Source organism: Limanda limanda, chromosome 5 (genome assembly GCF_963576545.1).
Source record: "Limanda limanda chromosome 5, fLimLim1.1, whole genome shotgun sequence".
Classification (NCBI taxonomy): domain Eukaryota; kingdom Metazoa; phylum Chordata; class Actinopteri; order Pleuronectiformes; family Pleuronectidae; genus Limanda; species Limanda limanda.
In genome coordinates this window covers 16,570,213-16,590,346 of record NC_083640.1, presented here as the reverse complement: position 1 = coordinate 16,590,346, position 20,134 = coordinate 16,570,213, and the positions used below count along the sequence as shown (strand labels likewise).

The 20,134-nt window shown below is 41.4% G+C and overlaps 1 protein-coding gene across 1 annotated transcript; it reads left to right on the top strand.

Annotated features, from left to right (window-relative positions):
• The first annotated feature begins 277 nt into the window (after positions 1 to 277).
• On the top strand, positions 278 to 8,381 carry naa35 (N-alpha-acetyltransferase 35, NatC auxiliary subunit). Its single transcript, XM_061071245.1, has 23 exons — positions 278 to 371; positions 1,368 to 1,493; positions 1,603 to 1,636; positions 2,105 to 2,219; positions 2,330 to 2,404; positions 2,608 to 2,775; positions 3,030 to 3,096; positions 3,239 to 3,282; positions 3,387 to 3,437; positions 3,868 to 3,951; positions 4,101 to 4,215; positions 4,566 to 4,744; positions 4,847 to 4,906; positions 5,108 to 5,214; positions 5,367 to 5,433; positions 5,749 to 5,847; positions 6,073 to 6,251; positions 6,707 to 6,843; positions 6,940 to 7,007; positions 7,102 to 7,242; positions 7,352 to 7,474; positions 7,683 to 7,763; positions 8,019 to 8,381. The coding sequence occupies exons 2-23, from the start codon at positions 1,373 to 1,375 to the stop codon at positions 8,076 to 8,078; spliced, it is 2,175 nt and encodes a 724-aa protein (XP_060927228.1). The 5' UTR covers positions 278 to 371; positions 1,368 to 1,372; the 3' UTR covers positions 8,079 to 8,381.
• The last annotated feature ends 11,753 nt before the right edge of the window (positions 8,382 to 20,134 follow it).

Below are 20,134 nucleotides of genomic sequence, written 5' to 3'. Positions count from 1 at the left end.
GCCCTGGCGATGTTGTGATGACACCAGCCCCCGACTGTCAGAGGGGCTGTCGGGGGATATGGCGCCACCCCCTCCCCCCTGCTGTGTGTGTGTTTACTGTGCAGACAGGACGAGGGCGGAGAGGCTCCAGAAAGAGCAGCCGGCGCCGTAAAGTTCACCAAAATGCATCTTTACCGCAGCTCTACAGCTCCGTGGCGCTGGTTTCCCTCTGTACCCACTCCATTAGGAGGCGTGAGCTCCTTCTTGTCACACTGGGACTACATTTCCCATGTTGAGCTGACAGCGGCTTCTGACGTCAAAGCTATGCGCCGGTTCTCACTGTGCTCGATGAAGGTCTTGATTAGCTACACAAAATAACACAAGATATCGAGGTACGTGCCAATTCACAACGAATTGTGTCTTTCTTATCACACCGTTAGTTGTGTGTGCACCTGATTCAATTGAATAACGTGTTAAACTGGTGAGATTCAGGGTGTGTTCACAGGTAATGTACACTATGAGCAGCATTAGCTTGTTAGCAGGCTAATTGATGGTAGCTAGCTAACATGTCTTGACAGTTTTTAAATCGTGTAGCTTGTGGAGGTGACCTGGTTGTATTGGAGTGAGTGAACGCAGGAGGCTGTTAAAGTATAGACCGGTTCTGTTGTGTGTTTGTTGGACGTTTAGCTTTGGTTTGATCTCGGATACAGATACTAATGCTAATGATTCATTCGCATTTTAACCTATGATCTCTATTTTGCTCGCCTATGATCAGGTCATGTCGATTTCAGTCAGTGTGTTATCTCCCAGCTCAGTTATCAAATATAAGCTAAAAGGCATTTGGGGAGGGTAGATAGATGTGCTATACACACTACACTGTAAATATATACATTTATAAATGAGGTGTCACTCAGAGGCTGAGACTGTGCAGGATGCTCAGTCGTGAAATGTTCTAACTTCTCAAATGTGTTAACAGAGCAGGACGATGCTACGTGTGTCAAGTCTACTATTGTGAATTATTAACATGTGAAAAGCTGTTTCTAAGAACATACAGAAACATGTAGGAAAGGATAAACCATATAGGTTTGTTATTATTCATCAGTGGCAAATATAGCAAAATGTGGCATGGCTGATACAAGAGTATGATGCTGGGAAATGAGAAGCTGTAATCTCTGCCTGATATTAAAAATTGTTCATTATATCCAGCTAGTTTGAAATATTATAATGTTTGAGGCTCCTCCGTGTACGTGTATGTCTCGTGGAAGAACTGAAGCAGTAAATGATAGTGTGTACGTTAATGTATATGTCCTGATGACTTGTGATATTGTAATTGCTAATGTTTTATAATATTGTGAACACTTTGTCCTGGTTCTCTCTGTCTTCATTAGTCACGATGGTGATGAAGTCAGCACTAGAGGATGATGATGGTGGCTGGGGGCTAGGCATCCCAGAAAAGATGAGAAACAATGCCAACTGGGTTGATATTACACATGAATTCAAAGGTTCATGCAAAGGTAAAGTGTGTGTGTGTGCGCACGTGAGTAACAAGTGTAAAGTTGCATGTATCAAAAATAATGTGTTATTTCTCTCCTCTGACCTTGTCCTCATCCTTTATTTATCCAGAGTTGAACCTTGGGGAGTTGCTTCATGACAAACTGTGAGTAAACTGCTACTTCACTGAAAAAAAATCACTTCCTCCGAGCTGAAGTTAGTCATTCTGCTTGTCCTCTAATAAACAACTTAGAGTTGATATAATAGATTTCAGTTGAGAAAGTCAGTGGTTCTCAAACTTGGGGCATAGAGTCACTGCTGGGACCCTTACTCTAAACCAAGGGGAAAAATATGGAATGAAACTAGGTTTAATGATAATGTTTAATGGAATATGGAAAACAATTGAGAGTTTATGTTGATGCCAACATGCTTGTTTTATTATTGAGCTTTTTTTACGGCTAATGAAGGGAAGCATGCCAGAAGAAAGTTAAAACCACTGGTCAACATAGTGTTTCATGTATAACTATATTAATGTCTGCAGCAGCTATCAGTATTATAATTAGTAATGTTACTACTGTTCAGAATCTAAGATGTACACATACAAAATACACTAATCTCTCTGCTGTGGTGGCAGGTTTGGCCTTTTTGAGGCTATGTCAGCCATAGAGATGATGGATCCTAAGATGGATGCAGGAATGATTGGAAACCAGGTCAACAGGAAAGTTCTCAACTTTGAACAAGCCATCAAGGTACTGTCCAATGTAAACCAATTAAGTGCCAGGAATCAGCATCGAAGGCCTTCCCCTTCACAGTAAATAGTTAAATCAACATCGCTGCTATTTTATTTTCTTGATTTTAGGAAGGTGTCATCAAGGTTAAAGACCTCCGTCTTCCTGAACTCATTGGGATCATAGACACATCTTTCTGTTGTTTGGTGAGTCTCACTTTCGTAAACAATGAAAGCCTTTGTTTATGACAATCTGTTGGGAATTCATCAACATGCAGTCAGTGTGTTTTTGTGAATAATATATAATGCTATAGAGTTTTTCTTTGGATGTAGTAGATCACTTCTACAAGCACATGCACCACTGTGGGAGATCCTTGTTGATGAGTCTACTTAAACATGTATATACTTAGATCACATGGCTGGAGGGTCACTCCCTGGCACAGACTGTGTTCACGTGTCTTTACGTCCATAACCCGGACCTGATCGAGGAGCCAGCCCTCAAATCCTTTGCCCTGGGCATCCTGAAGGTGTGTGACATTGCCCGAGAGAAAGTCAACAAGGCTGCTGTGTTCGAGGAGGTAAGCACCTTTCTACAGTATTTAACTGGGCCTGTGCATGAGTGACACTGCACTGGCAGGCTTCATTTTATTTGCAAATTTCTGTGGCTATAATTAGGCTATAGGCTATAAGTCTCTTTAGATCAGGTAATCTTTCTTCCCACTAGTATTTATGAGAAAATATATTTAAAAATCATTACTATGGTTACAGGTCATTGACTTAGAACTTAGATATGGAAAAGTTCAATATCTGATTGTCTCACTCTTTTTTACAGGAGGATTTCCAGGCCATGACTTATGGCTTCAAGATGGCCAATAATGTTACAGACCTGCGGGTGACAGGTACAAGTATGCATTGTGACAAAGTCCACAGCTTCATGTATGCTGTAGACATGTGATGCCATTACAGATGAATACAGTTCATTCATAAGAACAAAGATACAGTAGATGATATCATCTTTCTTTCATGTGTTCACTTTACCAGGTATGCTAAAAGATGTGGAAGATGAGTTACAGAGAAAAGTCAAGGTAATTGTTGTTGACCACAGACTCTCTCTTTGCCATTTCAATGAACTACTACAAATACAAATGCTTTCTGAATATCTTTCCTTGTTTATCTTCTTCTCCTTCAGAGCACGCGCATTCGACAGGGTGAGCAGCGGGAGCCAGAGGTTGAGCTGGAGGTAAGTGGCATCATTCTTCTATGTCTGGAGTTCTTTTTTTTTTTTACAATTGTTTTTATGTTAAAGTCATGTTTATGGAGAACCATTTAGAGCATCCAAAAGCTAAACACTGCAATTTCATGACAAAATTAATAGGATGTGAGAAGTAAATCAGAGTCACTGCACTGTCACAGCCTTCTTCTGGATCCCCACAAGACAACGCCTTCTTCTCTGTCTCTGTTTATTATAACTTTTTTCATCCATCAATCAGCGTGTGGGCCTGAGGTGACCTTTAGAGACTCTACTTGGGAATTTCCATCTGTTTTATTTTAGAAACACAAATAAAGCAAACAAGAAAAACAATCCGTCTAAAAACGAGGATGTGTTATATAGTTATAATAACTGTATATGTTTATATGCTTGTTTAATGTTACTCCATGTTTGTTTTCAGCATCAGCAGTACTTGGCACTTTTCAATAGGATCAAGTTCACACGCCTTCTACTGACTGCACTGATTGCCTTCACCAAAAAAGAGGTAATACCCACAAAAACAAGACGGTGTCAGTATAAGTGGCTGACATCTGTTCCTGTCTGATACTTAGCATGGAAAAGTGTATCGTGTACTTACAGTTATGTACATTTTTTTTCTTTGTAATTATATGTTTGTCCTTGAATCTTTATCAGACCAGCTCAGTGAGTGAGGCCCAGAAGCTTGTGGTCCAAGCAGCTGACCTCTTATCATCCATCCATTCCAGTATTCAGTACGGTATCCAGTCACAGAATGACACCTCTAAAGGAGGTAACCCACACACACATGCATACATATGCGTAGGATCTCAGTTTGGAAAATAAAAAAAACGAAAAATAAATTATTAATGAAAATATGCACATGTTATACATATTCTTGCTCTCCAGCATCTAGTCAATAGATTTTCATGGTACAATATAGTTTCCACTTGATGCTAGATAATGTATGTCCTCTACCTCAAGAGATTTCTACACACCAAAAAGTCTGTTAAAAGTTTGGGTTCATTTTTTCTCTTGTTTTACTTGACTCCATTTATTTGAGTCTCTTAGACAAGATTGCTTAATAATTATGAAATGTGACCTTTATTAACCTCTGTGTGTTTCTTTCTGTGGCTGCTGCAGACCACCCCATCATGATGGGCTTTGAGCCCCTGGTCAACCAGAGACTGCTGCCACCCACGTTTCCTCGCTACGCCAAGATTATTAAGAGGGAAGACATGATCGCTTACTTCAGCAAACTTATAGAACGTATCAAGACTGTCTGCGACGTGATCAACACCACCAACCTACATGGCATACTGGTAAACATAGACACAAATATTTCTTAGACGTTTAAAAAAAATAATACAACATATTAAGACACACCGTTGTTAACATGAATATTGTGTTTTTGGCTTCATCAGGACTTCTTCTGTGAGTTCAGTGAGCAGTCTCCATGTGTGCTCTCCAGATCACTTCTTCAAGTGAGTGAATGATTGTTGTCCTAATCCATTCGTCAGAGTTGTCGCTATATTTTCTCTCTGATCCGAGAGAAACCCTTTGAAATGTGTCACATGTTGTTGTTGTTGCTCCTATACATGTGTTTCAAACAGTATTATTAATTAAGATGTTAATTTAAAACCCAGTATATGAAAATCAAACAGATTTTTTCCCTGCATATCCAGACAACTTTCCTGATAGATAATAAGAAAGTGTTCGGCACCCACTTGATGCAGGACATGATTAAAGATGCTCTGAGATACTTCGTCAGCCCTCCTGTCCTCTCCTACAAGTAAGTGTGTCGTTGGTAAAATGATAAACAAAACCTGTGAATCACTTTAGGTTGTTTACGTCAGTGGTTTATCTCTGTTATTGTTTTTAAATCTTATCTGTTGACTGTGTCTTGAGCTTTTTTTGTGTTTGTCTGTGTGTGTGTTTCCCCAGGTGTTGTCTGTTTAACAACCACCAGGCTAAGGACTACATCGACTCTTTTGTTACACACTGCTCCAGAGTACGTCCCCTTTACTGTTCCTATCCACATGGTCTGCACATCTGCTGCAGTTAAATCCATTTTGATACCTCAGTTGCTCTGTGCACGTTTTGGGCTGTTTTCAGAAGTTTATTAAACGATCAAAGTTTGTAGTTTAGAATTGCTTTCATGAAAGAGAGTTCGATAAGATCTCATTTTCAGTTTTACTGTAATAAGAGGATTGTATTATCAGCGCTGAACGTGTAGGCTACTCTATCATTAACATTCCCTATGTATAGGCAAGTAGAAGAAACTGGTTACTTATGTGTGTAAGTATGTTATCCATTCTCCCTGTAGCCATTCTGCAGTCTGATCCAGATCCACGGACACAACCGAGCTCGGCAGAGAGACAAGCTGGGTCACATTCTTGAAGAGTTTGCCACGCTGCAGGACGAGGTGAACTATGGCTGTTTCTTCACTTTTCCTTTCATACAGTTTGAACACAAATCTGATTTCACTTTTGGTGCCAAACAAGTTAAGCCTAGATTTGGATAGGAAACTTTTAGGTCCATAATATTTCACCTGTTGCACCTTAAAGCTATGATTTCATTCATTCATGTCAGGGACATTGATTTTATTATATTAGAATCAGCTACTAAAGTCTTCCTCTGTGCTTTACAGGCAGAGAAGGTGGACGCAGCGCTGCATGGCCTGTTGATGAAACTTGAGCCTCAGCGACAGCATCTCGCCTGTCTTGGCACCTGGATCCTCTACCACAACCTGAGGATCATGATCCAGTATCTGCTGAGTGGCTTTGAACTGGAGCTTTACAGCATGCATGAGTACTACTACATCTACTGGTAGGAGCACACACGTTTCTTTGTGCCTGAATTGTCAAAGTTAGGACACCCTAAGGCTACATCCATACTTCAACATTTTCATTTGAAAATGCATCAACTCTGCTGCAAATTGAGAAGTTTGGAAATGCTGCTGTCCCAGTTTTAGTTGAAAAATTGCGGCGCTTTGTTTCAGCCTGGAGGATAAGAAACAATGTTAAGATATTAGCAAATGACGATAAAGACATTCACAACCGCTAGCTGATTGAGTCTTTTCAGTCAAAACATAGCCTTCGCTGATTCATCATGCTCTTATCACATGACCCCTGACGAGCATGTGGACAGAGTTGGTTTGAGTTTTATAGAAAATGCAGTTTTCAAAAGAAAACGTAGTAGTATGGATAAAGCCTAAATCTTCTCTCAACATCATACACATGTGTTTTTTGTTTATCTGTGAATATGCTTTTCTTTTACCATAGGTACCTGTCAGAGTTCCTTTACGCGTGGCTGATGTCCACTCTGAGCAGAGCCGACTCCTCTCAGATGGCAGAGGAGCGGATTATGGAGGAGCAACTGAAAGGACGCAGCAGCAAAAAGACCAAGAAGAAGAAGAAAAGTACACGTTGTTGCATCATCCTCCCATTCTATGTCTAATTGGTTTCTTCCTGTTGGTGTAAGCGCAGGTACTGATATGTTTGGCATAACTTTGCAGCTCGCCCTCTCAGCAAGGAGATCACCATGAGTCAAGCATACCAGAACATGTGTGCTGGCATGTACAAGGTAAGGCATGGTTTAATGATCCCTCCTCACTCCCCTTTGTTGCCACACAGAGATGTAATCTGTCCCTTTTCTGCCTCTGTCTCTCTCTCTCCAGACAATGGTAGCTTTGGATATGGACGGAAAGGTGCCTAAGCCACAGTTTGAGCTCGACAGCGAGCAGGTTCGCTACGAGCATCGCTTCGCCCCGTTCAACAGTGTGGTCACCCCCCCGCCTGTGCACTACATCCAGTTTAAGGTACTTTTTCCATCTCTTGCTTTTATTTCATCATTGTTCTTCGTACCCTCCCATCCATACTCTGTAAGACCTTCCTTTCTGACTTTGTTCCCGCCCTTGACGGCTCCAGGAAATGTCCGATCTGAAGAAATATAATCCTCCGCCAGGCCCGGCTGACCTCTACCTGGCAGCCAGCAAACATTTTCAACAGGCCAAGCTCATCTTAGAAAATGTGCCCATCCCAGATCCAGAGGTCAGTAAATGAGACTATCATAAAATAAATGCTCTTTGGTGTTTTGAAATTCCTCCGAACAAATTAAATTGTTAATCTAGTCCTTAATAGATTTCCTCATGTTTTATGGGGTCACAGTCTGTTTTCTGCTGTATGGTACCAACCGTTGCATGAAGTTACTTCTTTTATTCTACGTTGTCAGTAACCAGCTTTTAATGAACAATGACAGGTGAACCGCATACTGAAGGTGGCCAAACCCAACATAGTGGTTATGAAGCTGCTGGCTGGAGGACACAAGAAGGAGACAAAGGTAACACATGACACACATTCACAGGATTACTGTTATTCACTTTCATGGTTACAGTCAATACAAATAAGTTGCCACACAAAGTGTTAGAAAAAGGTTTGAATTCTGAATTGATGGCTTTATATTTTTAAAAGGAGTCATGTGTCTATAAAAAATCATCCTGCGCACATTTTAATCGCCGGGGATTTTGATCGGTTCTATAACTGTTACATTTTGTTAAGACACTGTCTGAATGAAAACACATTTCTCTGTTCCCAGGTGCTCCCTGAGTTTGACTTCTCGGCTCATAAGTATTTCCCTGTCGTCAAGATAATCTGATGCTGCTCTTCATCACACGATGGCGTCAACGTGCATCAGCCATACCTGAACAAGTGTGCAATGGCCCCGATCCAGCCCATGTCTGAACAGTGTGTGTGAATGAGTGAGATGCTGCAAAGGTGTGTTTGTATATCCACATCTGTGAAAGTCTCTTTGTGTTTGTGTGATGTGTGTGTGTGTCAGACACAAGGAGGTACCGGCCAATGGGATTTTGTATAAGCTGCCTCCTGAACAGTTTTGTTATGGCTTGAAAATAATGCTGAAATGACAATGGATGCATATCATTAAATCCTATAAAAACCACCCAGCACCAGTCTCATGTGAATACTGGACAATTTGCAGGAAAAAGATAAGATAATTGACAACATTCATGATCTCATTAGTACAAAGTGAAGTTTTAAAAAATCCCTGCGCACATTAAAATGTCGACTTGAAAAAACAGGGCAAGAAAATAAATCAATTAGAACTAGGGCTACGTTGTTGCACTTGCGGGCCGAGCACCTGCACGTTGGAGCCTGTTGCAGTACGTGGAGAGAGCGAACGATGACCAAGAGCACGTCTCTGCGTTGCATGCATTTTGCGCACTGCGGCAAAGATAAACGCTTCACTTCCTGCGTCCGTCACGCGATGTTGATCCTTGCCTGCAATTTGCTCATTGTTATGTTAATTGAATGATAGTTGTAAAACAAAGCTTACTTCCTGTTTCCAGTAGGTGGCGCCATCACTATTATTTCGCACAGACATATAGATCTGTTCAAGTAGGCGCTCTGATGTAGCGTGAGCAATTTTGTGTCAATTGGACAATGTTACCACAAGTTAATTTTCACACTGATCAGTAGATGGCGCTATGTCATAATTTCTGTGTAGATGTCATCAGGCCGGGACTCTTACATTTCTAGTTTGGACTCTATTGGACAATGTATGTCCGAGATACAGAACCTCGTGTTTTGATTGCGTTTAATTAAACTGCGACGCCACGCCATGGTCACACGGCCTTAAAACAATATGAATATCTTCAGGGGGGGGCTGTTGAAGTTTGAGTGAGATAAATCCATGAACACTGAAGTTACAGCAATTTCGGGTTTCACGGCGAGTTGATGAACTTTGACGCCAGGCCACGGTCACACGGTGTGACAAAAAATTGATCTTTAAATCAGTTTTTATCTCCATCTTGTTGTGATGACACTCATCTCAATTTGAAGTTCATCTGACGAAAGCCCTGGGACAAGTACTTCGAAGTAAAAATGTGGAATATGGCCAAAATGGCCACTAAATCCAAAATGGCGGGCTTCCTGTTTGGTCTAGCATATCTATCCAAGAGACTTATTTGTATGTTCTGAAAAGACACATGCCCCAATCGATTTTTGTAAATGTCGGCCAATGGTAGTGCCGGGGCTGGCCTTTAGGAGGCGCTAGTTAGTTTTGTGCCACGCCCATTCCTTAAATCTATATGAATATCTTCAGGGGGGGAAGTCAACACACACATGTAGTTTGAGTAAAATTACATTATTTATTTTTTTCAGGCAAAACGCATGCAAAGCTTCAAAATGCATGTGCTCGGGACCGCCCAGTGCTGCTTTGCAGCCCTAGAAATTTTAGAAATAGTACTTTATAGTTGGTACTTTCAATTCTACATTGAAATCATCATTTTTATATCATCAAATAACTAATTAAAACCAAACTGATCAGAAAAACTTGTTAAGTCTTGTTTTTGATGTGGCTGTCACCTCAGATTGGACTGTGTGGAGACTCTCAGAATCAATATACTGTCGAGGTACTCTACTGATGTCCGGAAATAGGCACAATTATCGTGAGCTACAGACCACATTCCTGTCTTCTACAAAACCCTTGTCATGAACCTGGACGCCGTCTCACCTCTGCTTTGTGATCAAGGGGTCATACAGGTACTGCTGCACCCAGGGGAGTCCCCCAACTTGCACCACAGGCCTTAGAAACGACACACATCAATGTTTTCCCAAACCAAAAGGCACACATATCTGTGGAGAACCTATGGCATTGTAACCGTTCTCATGTGCACTTTCATGTTATGTTTGCGGTAACGTTTAAAAAGCCCGACCTGTTAACGTTAAGGCAAAGACTAGACCCTGATATCCTATCACCATTCAAACTTGCTCAAGCAGCTGTGGCTGTAACACTTAAACTCATTCTTGCTTTTCAGTTAAATCAAATAGTGATATACATGTAGGTGGAAAAATTGTTAATGTTAATATTAATGTAAGTTTGAAAGAAATATTTAATTATTAATTAAAATCACAGCGCCACCTGGTGGCAACAGGAAATGTCTTGTTTTTGGAACATCTTACACTTGGAAGTATTCCTCCTCATCACTAACTGCAACCATGTCAAACTGTGTCAAAAGTGTCTCAAGACATTGATAATGGCATAAGATTATTTTGTCAAACGCCATATTAGTGGCATGGCGTCAAAGTTCATCAATTCGCCGTTAAACACGAAATTGCTATAACTTCAGTGTTCATGCTTCAGTCTCCCTCAAAACTGACTAGCGCCCCCTAAAGTGAAGTCCGATAGGGAAATTTGTCTTTTCATGACAAACAAATAGGTCTGATGACCTTGTCCTTGGGCTTTCAATAGATCAACTTCAACTTCTGTGAATGTCATCTCAACAAGATGGAGATATAAACTACCTCGGTATATATGATTTCATATATATATTTTGATGAAATATGTATGATATTTTGATGATTCGCCAAAAAAGAGGGATTTATTATAACTCCTCTGTGCATTGTTCTTTCAGCCTCAAACCTCATTCACACATTCACAGTCCCGCCCTGATCAGATCCATATCAATATTGACTCATCATTACAGCGCCACCTGCTGGCTACAGGAAGTGACATGTTTTCAACTTTGATGAACTGCTCTTGGCTGCTTTACAATATACAGATCAGATGAGCTGTATATATAAAAGAACACTTCAAAGGATTCATTTAGCAAATAATTCTTTGTTGTCAGTTTGCTGTACTGTCACAGTGTCAGTGATGGTAGAATCCTCTGATGTCTTAGATGCAAAGGCGAAAAGCTTTAAGAGAAAAGAGTGTTATTACCTGAACAGATCTATTAGTCTAGTAAAGTGATAGCGATAGCACCACCTACTGCCAAAAGGAGGTAAGCCTCGTTTTAAATCGCTCTCTCCACTAACCGCAACAGGCTTCAAAATGAGTGTGCTTGGGCCTATTCAAGTGCTACAACTTAGCCCTAGTTAGGGCCCGAGCACCTCAGGTGGGAGGCCCTATTGAAATCGTAAGGATTATGGGAGAGGCGGTGGACTAGTGGCAGAAACTTGGACTATGGGCAGAGAAGGTCTCTGGTTCGTCTCTGTTTCGACTCCACGGAGAAACAACAAAAAGACAAACCTGGATTGATCTGTCAAAAATCCAAGAGTATTCTCCCTACCCTGTCTAGTGCCCCTGAGCAAGGCACCTTACTCCCCTAACATCTGCTCCCCGGGCGCCGTACATGGCTGCCCACTGCTCTGTGTCCTGCACCAGATGGGTTAAAAGCAGAGGCTAACTTTCCCTCCTTGCATGAGTGTGCTTGTGCATGTGTTTGGGACAAATAAATGTATCTATTCTGAGTGTAGTGAATTGGCTTTTTGAGGGCTTCAACATGCTCAAAAAGTTTCAAAAGTTTGCAGTAAATTAGAAATTGGTGAAAATTTACGTATTCTGGAGAATTTGGAAATGGGTGCGGCAAAATAGCTCAAAAGCCCCTCATTTAGCGTTCACCAATCCTCACAAAAATAAAGACAGTTGTGTATCATGACCAGACGCACAAAAAACTGGGCTTCTATATCTCAGACATATTTGGTCGGATCAAGCCCATACTAGTCACATAAGACAAGAGTCGCGACCTGAAGACATCTACACAGAAATCGTGACTGAAGATCACAGCGCCCCCTTGTGGCAACAGGAAATATATTGTTTTTGGAACGTTTTACACTTGGATGTATTCCTCCTCATCCACTTTTCGCAACCATGTCAAACTGTGTGAAATGGGTCTCAAGACATTGATAATGTAGCCATAAGATTACTATGACTTTTCATCAAGCGCATTATTAATGGCGTGGCATTAAAGTTCATCAGCTTGCCCTGACACACGAAATTGCTATAACTTCGGTGTTCAAGGTTCAACCTCCGTCAAACTACATGTTCGTATCAACAGCCTCCCCCTGAAGACATTCAGATGGTCTACTTCTACTAAAATAGGGACATGTGTCTTTTCATTACAAAGAAATAAGTCTCTTGGATACACATGCTAGACCAAATAGGAAGCCCGCCATTTTGGATTTAGTGGCCATTTTGGCCATATTCCGCATATTTACTTTGACATACTTGTCGTAGGGCTTTCATCAGATCAACTTAAAATTTATCCCACAAAAAAGTCATGGCACAACATTGTTATGGACTTCATTCCTAGTGAATACATCACGTGCATGCTTCACTCCAAAACAGACGCCTTCTATAAGGTCTGGGACCCTTACTTGCAGCATATCGGGTCCACACTGTCATCTTCTTTGCTCCGTGGATTTCCCAGCTCAACCTAGCCTGTCCTCGTAACCTTGTCTTAAGGGGTAACGTTCATCTTGTGGCCTCGCTATGTATGTATGCTCTGTATGTATGCTCTGTATTGACTCCTATCTGACTCTGCCCTGTCTTGATGTGGGGGTCTGAAGGGGAGAGGGGGGGGGGGGGGGCGGAAATTGTGCCCACTGTCAATATTCTTATTTTCTTAATTAATTTCCCAATTATTTTCTATTTTACTGTATCCACATGCCCACATTCTGTTGTTTCCCTTTTTTGTCGTGTCTGAGCAGTTCTGTATGTTTTGTGTTGTCTAAAAAAAAATGTGTAATAAAAATATATAAAAAAAAAACAAAAACTTAAAATTTAGACGAGTGTCATCACAACAAGATGGAGATCTAAAGTTATTTGCATTTGAGTTTTTTATCATACCACGTGACTGTGGCCTGGCATCAAAGTTTGATTACACGCCATGGAAACATGCTTCTGTATCTCAGGCGTATTTGGTTCAATCAAGTCCAACCCAGGCATGTAAGACAAGAGTCGCGACCTGATGACATCTACAAAGACACCATGACTTAAAATCACAGCGCCACCTACTGGCTACAGGAAGTGAAGCGTTTATCCTTGCCGCAGTGTGCAAACGCATGCAACGCGGAGACGAGCGCTTGGTCATTAAACGCTCTCTTCACCAACCGCAACAGGCTTGAAATCGCCTGTGTGCTCGGGCCCATTAGTGCTACAACGTAGCCCTAGTTTATATTAGTATTTATATTGAATAGAATCATTTTTATTATTATTATTTTTATTCAGGCAAATTAATTGGCTTTTTGAGGGCTTTAACATGCTCAAATTCTTACCAAAAATTGCAGAGAGTTAGAAAGTGGTGAAAATGTACGTATTCTGGAGGAATTTGTATTATTATTATTCAGGCAATTGAATTAGCTGTTTGAGGGCTTTAACATGCTCAAATTCTTACCAAAATTTGCATAAAGTTAGAAAGTAGTGAAAATTTACTTCTGGAGGAATTTTCAATGGGCGTTGCAAAATGGCTCAACGGTGCCCCCCGAGACCCCCTGAACGTGTTCACATTGACCGATCTTTACAAAAATCGATACACATCTGTATCATGACCAGACAAACAAAAAAGTCTGGAGGTGCAATTGGATGAATGCAACAGGAAGCCTGCTATTTTGCATTTAGTGGCCATTTTGGCCATAGTACACATTTTTACTTTGAGATACTTGGTTTTTTTAACATTTTCTTTTTTTATTCTTGTGAGAGGAGTAATACAAGAATAAAAAATACAAGAATAAAAAATGAAAATGTAAAAAAAACCAAGTACCTCAAAGTAAAAATGTACTATGGCCAAAATGGCCACTAAATGCAAAATAGCAATAACATTTACTTTTCTTATTTTTGTATTACTCCTCCCACAAGAATAAAAAAAGAAAATGTAATAAAAACCAAGTGCCTCAAAGTATAAATGTGCACTATGGCCAAAATGGCCACTAAATGCAAAATAGCAGGATAGCAAAATAGCTGTTTTTTTTTACATTTTCTTTTTTTATTCTTGTATTACTCCTCTCACAAGAATAAAAAAAGAAAATGTAAAAATAACCAAGTACCTCAAAGTAAAAATGTGTACTATGGCCAAAAGGGCCACTAAATGCAAAATAGCAGGCTTCCTGTTGCAGTTTGTAACATCAGCCAGAACCTTCACAAAATGATTCTCCTTTCTTTTCAAACCAGCGTCATCGTCTAGAACAGCAATAACTGAGTCTCCTATTATGATGAGTGACAGCGGCCCCAGTCACCACATCCCGTCCCCTGCAGTGACCCCTTCGCATTTGGCGCCTATCCCCTCGTTCAGCAGGTCATGTGGACTAGCACTGACTGAATCTCCGCTGCTTTCTGGATGTAATGCCTTTGTGGCCTCATCAGAGTTAATCAGGCTGATAAAAATCACTTTACTCTGTTTCTAGTCACATGACCAACACCCACTCATCTGGATTGGCCCTCGCAACAAGTTCCTCCCTGACAGTAAGTCTCTGCACACAAACACACACCTGCCGAATGTGATTCCTCTGACGCCTTGAGGGAATTTCTCCAAACTTGGTGCAAATGTTGTCTTGGATTTAAGGATGAATTGATTAGACTTTGGTGGTCATGGTCACCGTGAGCACACAAAACACATCTTTGGCCTTAAATCAAGACTTCACACACTTGCAGCACAAATACCTTTTTAATAATAGTCTTCACTATTATGCTTTTGTTTTGTCTGTCAGTTCGTACATCACATTTTTGAATGACGTCTTGGGAACCCCTGCAGGGAATTTCATTACATCTCGCTCAAACGTCCACTTGGACTTGCCTCGACCTTCGAAACAGTTTCTGAATCTCCTTTCACACCATCTTTGCTTTCATCCTGCAGCAACAGATATGTAATGAGGAGAGCATCAGCAGGGTCAACCTTCACGCCTTCTCATCTGCGTCCAGCCAAATTATCAATCCAAGTCTATCAGCCGCCATGGCTGTCAGCAGTTCCAACAACAATGGTCTTCACTTATCTGGAGCACCAGGACTAATTCCTAATGGCACAGACTCCACACTCTCAGCTGCAAACAGCCGCGCAGCTTCACTGTACCATGCCGCTCCTGGTTGGTTCATAGTGTACAAATGAATGAATAAAACTAATCAACACAGACATACATCAAAAGATATCTTAAAGTAGAAATGGCATATTTCTCACTGCAATCTGTTTTTCCTCCCCTGTCTTCCTCAGGTAAAGCTCCTCCAAATTTGGCCAAAGGAGTGCCACCTCTCCTGGCTAACCAGTACACCATGGGCCCTGGAGGCTCTTTCCCTGTTTACTCGGTAACTATACACGTTCCATATCATATTTTGACCTGTTCCTAAACTATTAGTCCACTGGGTTTAGTCTAAGGGAAAGAACGGTTGTATCACTAAATCTAGATGGGTGTTGGTTGGAATTGGAAGAATGATGAAAGTGAGTTCACTCTTTCACGATTAACTCCATAATGCTTATCAGTCTGGATGGTGATGGTGTTTTTGTAGATTCCGATCACATGTCAAACTAATTAACGCTGAGGAGATCCTAAAATGGAATGTGCAGTCAAAAATGATACTTGGTAGAAACTCCAACATGTTAATAATCACCTGTTTGGTTTCAACAGCGGATCTATACTAACGAGGAATTGATTAATTATTGCCCTCCGATGGTGAGTCTCCTTTGCTGCATATTACTAAGCTTCTAGTATTTTTTTTACTTACCAGTTGGCTTTCAAATATTTTTCCTTGTATATAACAGGCAGTCATAAAGACAATATTTGTCTTTATCCTCAGATGGGGGAGCACTGTCATTGCCATTTTAATGATTGGTCATTCTTTATCTACCTAGGACGATTATGGTGCAACATTCCCTAGGACTGCAGCTGCTATGCCTGGAAGAGATGGCCTTACCAATAACCCATATTTTGGTAAATCTAATTTTATATTGAATTGTAGTTGTATCTTGTGATCTTGCATTATGTTTTAAGATGGGCGGCTAATCCACCCTGACACTGAATAACTGAGACAATTACTCCAATTCTTACAAAACTACATAGACATCTGGTCATTCAGCTTTTGTATAGCAGTCATTTGAGCATAGTAATGTGATTTATGACACCATGGAAGTTTTTGACCTTTTTTCTTGTACTTAAATGGCTTCATGTTTGATGATGGCAATTATTTTAAGGTGTATTTGCTATAATTTCTTGTCCAGGTGAGGCAACAAAGTGTGGTAGGAATGACTCCTCATCTCCAGCTCCACCAACCAGCCTGTCTACAGGTGGGGTGCAGTCGCAGCCCCAGCAGGCACAGCAGGGAAGAACACAGGGCCAGGGTGCAGGACAGAGTCAGGGTCAACAGGCACAGAATCAGGCCTTCCTAAACCCCCCTCTGCCTCCCGGCTACGGATACACTGGTAAGGAAAACCTAAATTAATGTTTGGCGATGAGGTCATTGGCCAAATTTCATATATGGATTACTCATCCATGCACTTAACACCTAAATTTAAGTTGAACAAGTTCTCCGCCAGTTATGTTTTTTTCTTGTTTTGAAAACTTTCAATTTAATAAGCAAAATAACGTTTTCACTTAACCAGTGATTGAGACACACGGTCAGTCAGTTCAGGTAAACTGTATTATTGTAACAGAAACGGGCTTTTAAAAATAGTTTAAAAAACAATTGCACAACATCCATTTTCTTTACAAGCTGCATTATTTCTCTAATTGCCCACAGGTTTGCCATACTGTGGTGTGCCTGGGGTTCCCTCAGCCTTCCAGTATGGCCTACCGCCTTTGAGCGTCCTGCTTGGGAAAAACAGCCCTCAATCGGTCTGGCAAACCCCTCCAATCAGTATCATAAACAGCATCAGCCCAGTTACGGACAGCACGCATATGGCGCAGGTGAGACAAGGATTCAACAAGAGGGCTGTGTCTGACACTGCTCTGATTTATCAATTTTTTTATATATGGACAACTAACAGTTCACTTTCTTCAGAGTTGAGTAACTATGAAGTTTATACGCAGCAGTTGTAATTCAGCTATTTAATTGATTGCATTGGACGGCGCCTGTGCGTTACAGTTTGAACTATGACTGTCACAGGTTCATCTCAAATTATTGCCACCAAACAAACTATAATATTACCAGTCACTTTGATAGAGATGGCTTGATCAAGTAATGGTGGGTTATGTAGCAAGTTATTTCTGTCAATGTGTTGTCGTGTTCAAGAGCATCCAACAGCCGCGTTCCCAGCTGCTGCACAATAACCTCACACAGGAGGGACAGGTAAACCCAGGTTTCTACTAATACATCACATCCTAAGACAGGGTCTCACAAAATAGGTGTGCATCAATATATTACACGTTCAATACACCTGTTTGGTAGTTTATTGATCTTAAACATGATTGATGAAATGGATTTATTTGTTCTCTGTAGGGTGGTCCTGGACAGCGCAATCAGTCCAGCAGCATGCAGCAGAAAACCCAATGCAGCCTGAGAAAACGACCTGAGAAGATTAACAATACAAAAAACTTCCTGTAAGAAACCAGAAAAAGGAAAAGGAGAAAGCTACAGCACTGATTGCATATGAGGACATTTCAGAAGGGGGTGGGGTTTATAATAACTAACTGCATCTGTCTCTTTTTTTAACTTCTTGAATGACCGGTTTATCACCCAAACTACATTTTGTAGCTTTCCTGTAAAATAAAAGTTGAACCTTTATAACTCAACTGATGGGACTACCCCTGTTTTACTTTTCCCTGACGATCTATGGGAAGTTGTTTTATTTCTTATTATTGCGAGAGGTTCTGCTGTAAATCCACAAAGGTGTATATAGTTATTAAAAAAAGTTCCCTGAAATGGAAAAGAACATTTTCTGCCAGTTGGCCATATGGTGGCTCTGCTTGAGTGAGACCAAGGCGGCTCGCTGCTTTCTGATGAAGATGCTAGCAATACCACATCACTCAGCAATATTCAGGGTTCCTACGGTCATGAAAAGTCATGCAATTGTTAAATGTTTCCTTCCAGTTCTGGAAAAGTGCTTTAAAATGCTTAAATCCCAAAAGTTTTGGTGAAATCATGGCAATTTTTTATTTTCATATTTTCATGTCGTTCATTTAGGCTGTGTTTTAAATAATTCATAAGCTTTTAAAAGAAATACACTCAAAATATAAGCAAGCATACGCTCTCATACTAATTGAAAAGTTCGGTGGGGAAGCAGGCGGGATAATACACTATGGCAGGGACGTGTAGATTTAACCATGCTACAGAGGACATCATGGACTACAAAGTATCAATTATGTGCCCTAGAAACCTCTAAAGCAGTGGTCGCCAACCCATCGATCGCAATCTATCGGTCGATCTCCCAGTCTTCACTGTCGATCCCCAAACTCTCTGGACTCACTGGCTGTCTTCGCGCCGCAGATCAGCTGTGTGTCTGTTGTCGGTTTGTCACACGCACTATGTGTGCGCTACTAGTTTTGGAGTTGCAGGTTTATCTCCTGCATTTCCTTCAAGAACAAGTTGGTTTATGGACTAAAGTAAATGTCAGGACTCTACGGTATGAAGATGCACATCTTTCGCTCTGTCGATAACAATCAAAGCCCAATTTGAACAAATGGGTGGATTCCGAAAGTGAAACAAATGGAAAACTACATGCCATGGGTTACAACAGACATGTCTCATTCATTTGTGTCATTGAAGGTATACTGTATGCTTTGAAATTCTCATTGTTAGCTTAAATACTCAATTTTGTCTGTTTTTTATGTATACACCGAGATTACACAAAATGTTTGGTCATGGAAATTTGGATTAAAGTTATTGAGAAGTCATGGAAATCCATTGGTCAAAATGTGTATGAACCCTGAATATTACAGAGTACTGCTTTTTATTAATTCAGTGACTCAGCAGAGCTTTTAGTTAAAATGTGAAAAGGATAAGAAAGACTGCCAAGCTGTTTTTAACGAGATGCAGTTATACAGGAATAAATAAGAATTAGTAAGAGGTTTCTTTAATCCTTGTATAATGAGAGAATTATACATTATTATTTTCACCTCAGAACTGCATCTCATCTCATCTCATCGTCATCCGCTTATCCGGGGTCGGGTCGCGGGGGGAGCAAGGTGCTCCTTTCCAGCACCTTGGAGTAGACTTTACCAGGGAGGCTGAGAAGTGTGATACCCCGATAATTGGTACACACTCTCTGGTCCCCCTTTTTGAACAGGGGAACCACCACCCCGGTTTGCCACTCCTTTGGCACTGTACCCGACTCCCACGCGATGTTGAATAGGCGTGTCAACCATGACAGCCCCTCAACACCCAGAGCCTTTAGCATTTCTGGCTGGATCTCATCAATCCCTGGGGCTTTGCCACTGCGGAGATGTTTGACTACCTCAGTGACCTCCACCAGGGAAATTGACGACGAAACACCATCAACCTCGAGCTCTGCCTCCAACATAGAGGGCGTGTTATTCGGATTCAGGAGTTCCTCAAAGTGTTCCTTCCAACGTCCGACGACCTCCTCAGTTGAGGTCAACAGAGTCCCATCCTTACTGTACACAGCTTGGATGGTTCCCCGTTTCCCCCTCCTGAGGTGCCGGATAGTCTTCCAGAAACACTTTGGTGCCGACCGAAAGTCCTTCTCCATGACCTCTCCGAACTTCTCCCACACCCGCTGCTTAGCCTCCGACACGGCAGCAACTGCAGCCCTTCGGGCCTGTCGGTACCCTGCAACCGAGTCAGGAGTCCTCCAGGATATCATATCCCGGAAGGCCTCCTTCTTCAATCGGACGGCTTCCCTGACCACCGGTGTCCACCACGGTGTCCGAGGGTTACCGCCCCTTGAGGAACCTAAGACCCTGAGGCCACAGCTAGCCGCCGCAGCTTCAGCAATGGAGGCTTTGAACACCGCCCACTCCGGCTCAATGTCC

What these genes read in the sequence shown, in the direction of transcription:
- naa35 (XM_061071245.1), top strand. Translation starts at nt 1,373, where the DNA reads ATGGTGATGAAGTCAGCACTAGAGGATGATGATGGTGGCTGGGGGCTA. An exon ending in ACTTTGAACAAGCCATCAAG is followed by an intron (nt 2,220 to 2,329) that starts GTACTGTCCAAT and finishes TCTTGATTTTAG; the next exon opens with GAAGGTGTCATCAAGGTTAA. An exon ending in ACACATCTTTCTGTTGTTTG is followed by an intron (nt 2,405 to 2,607) that starts GTGAGTCTCACT and finishes GTATATACTTAG; the next exon opens with ATCACATGGCTGGAGGGTCA.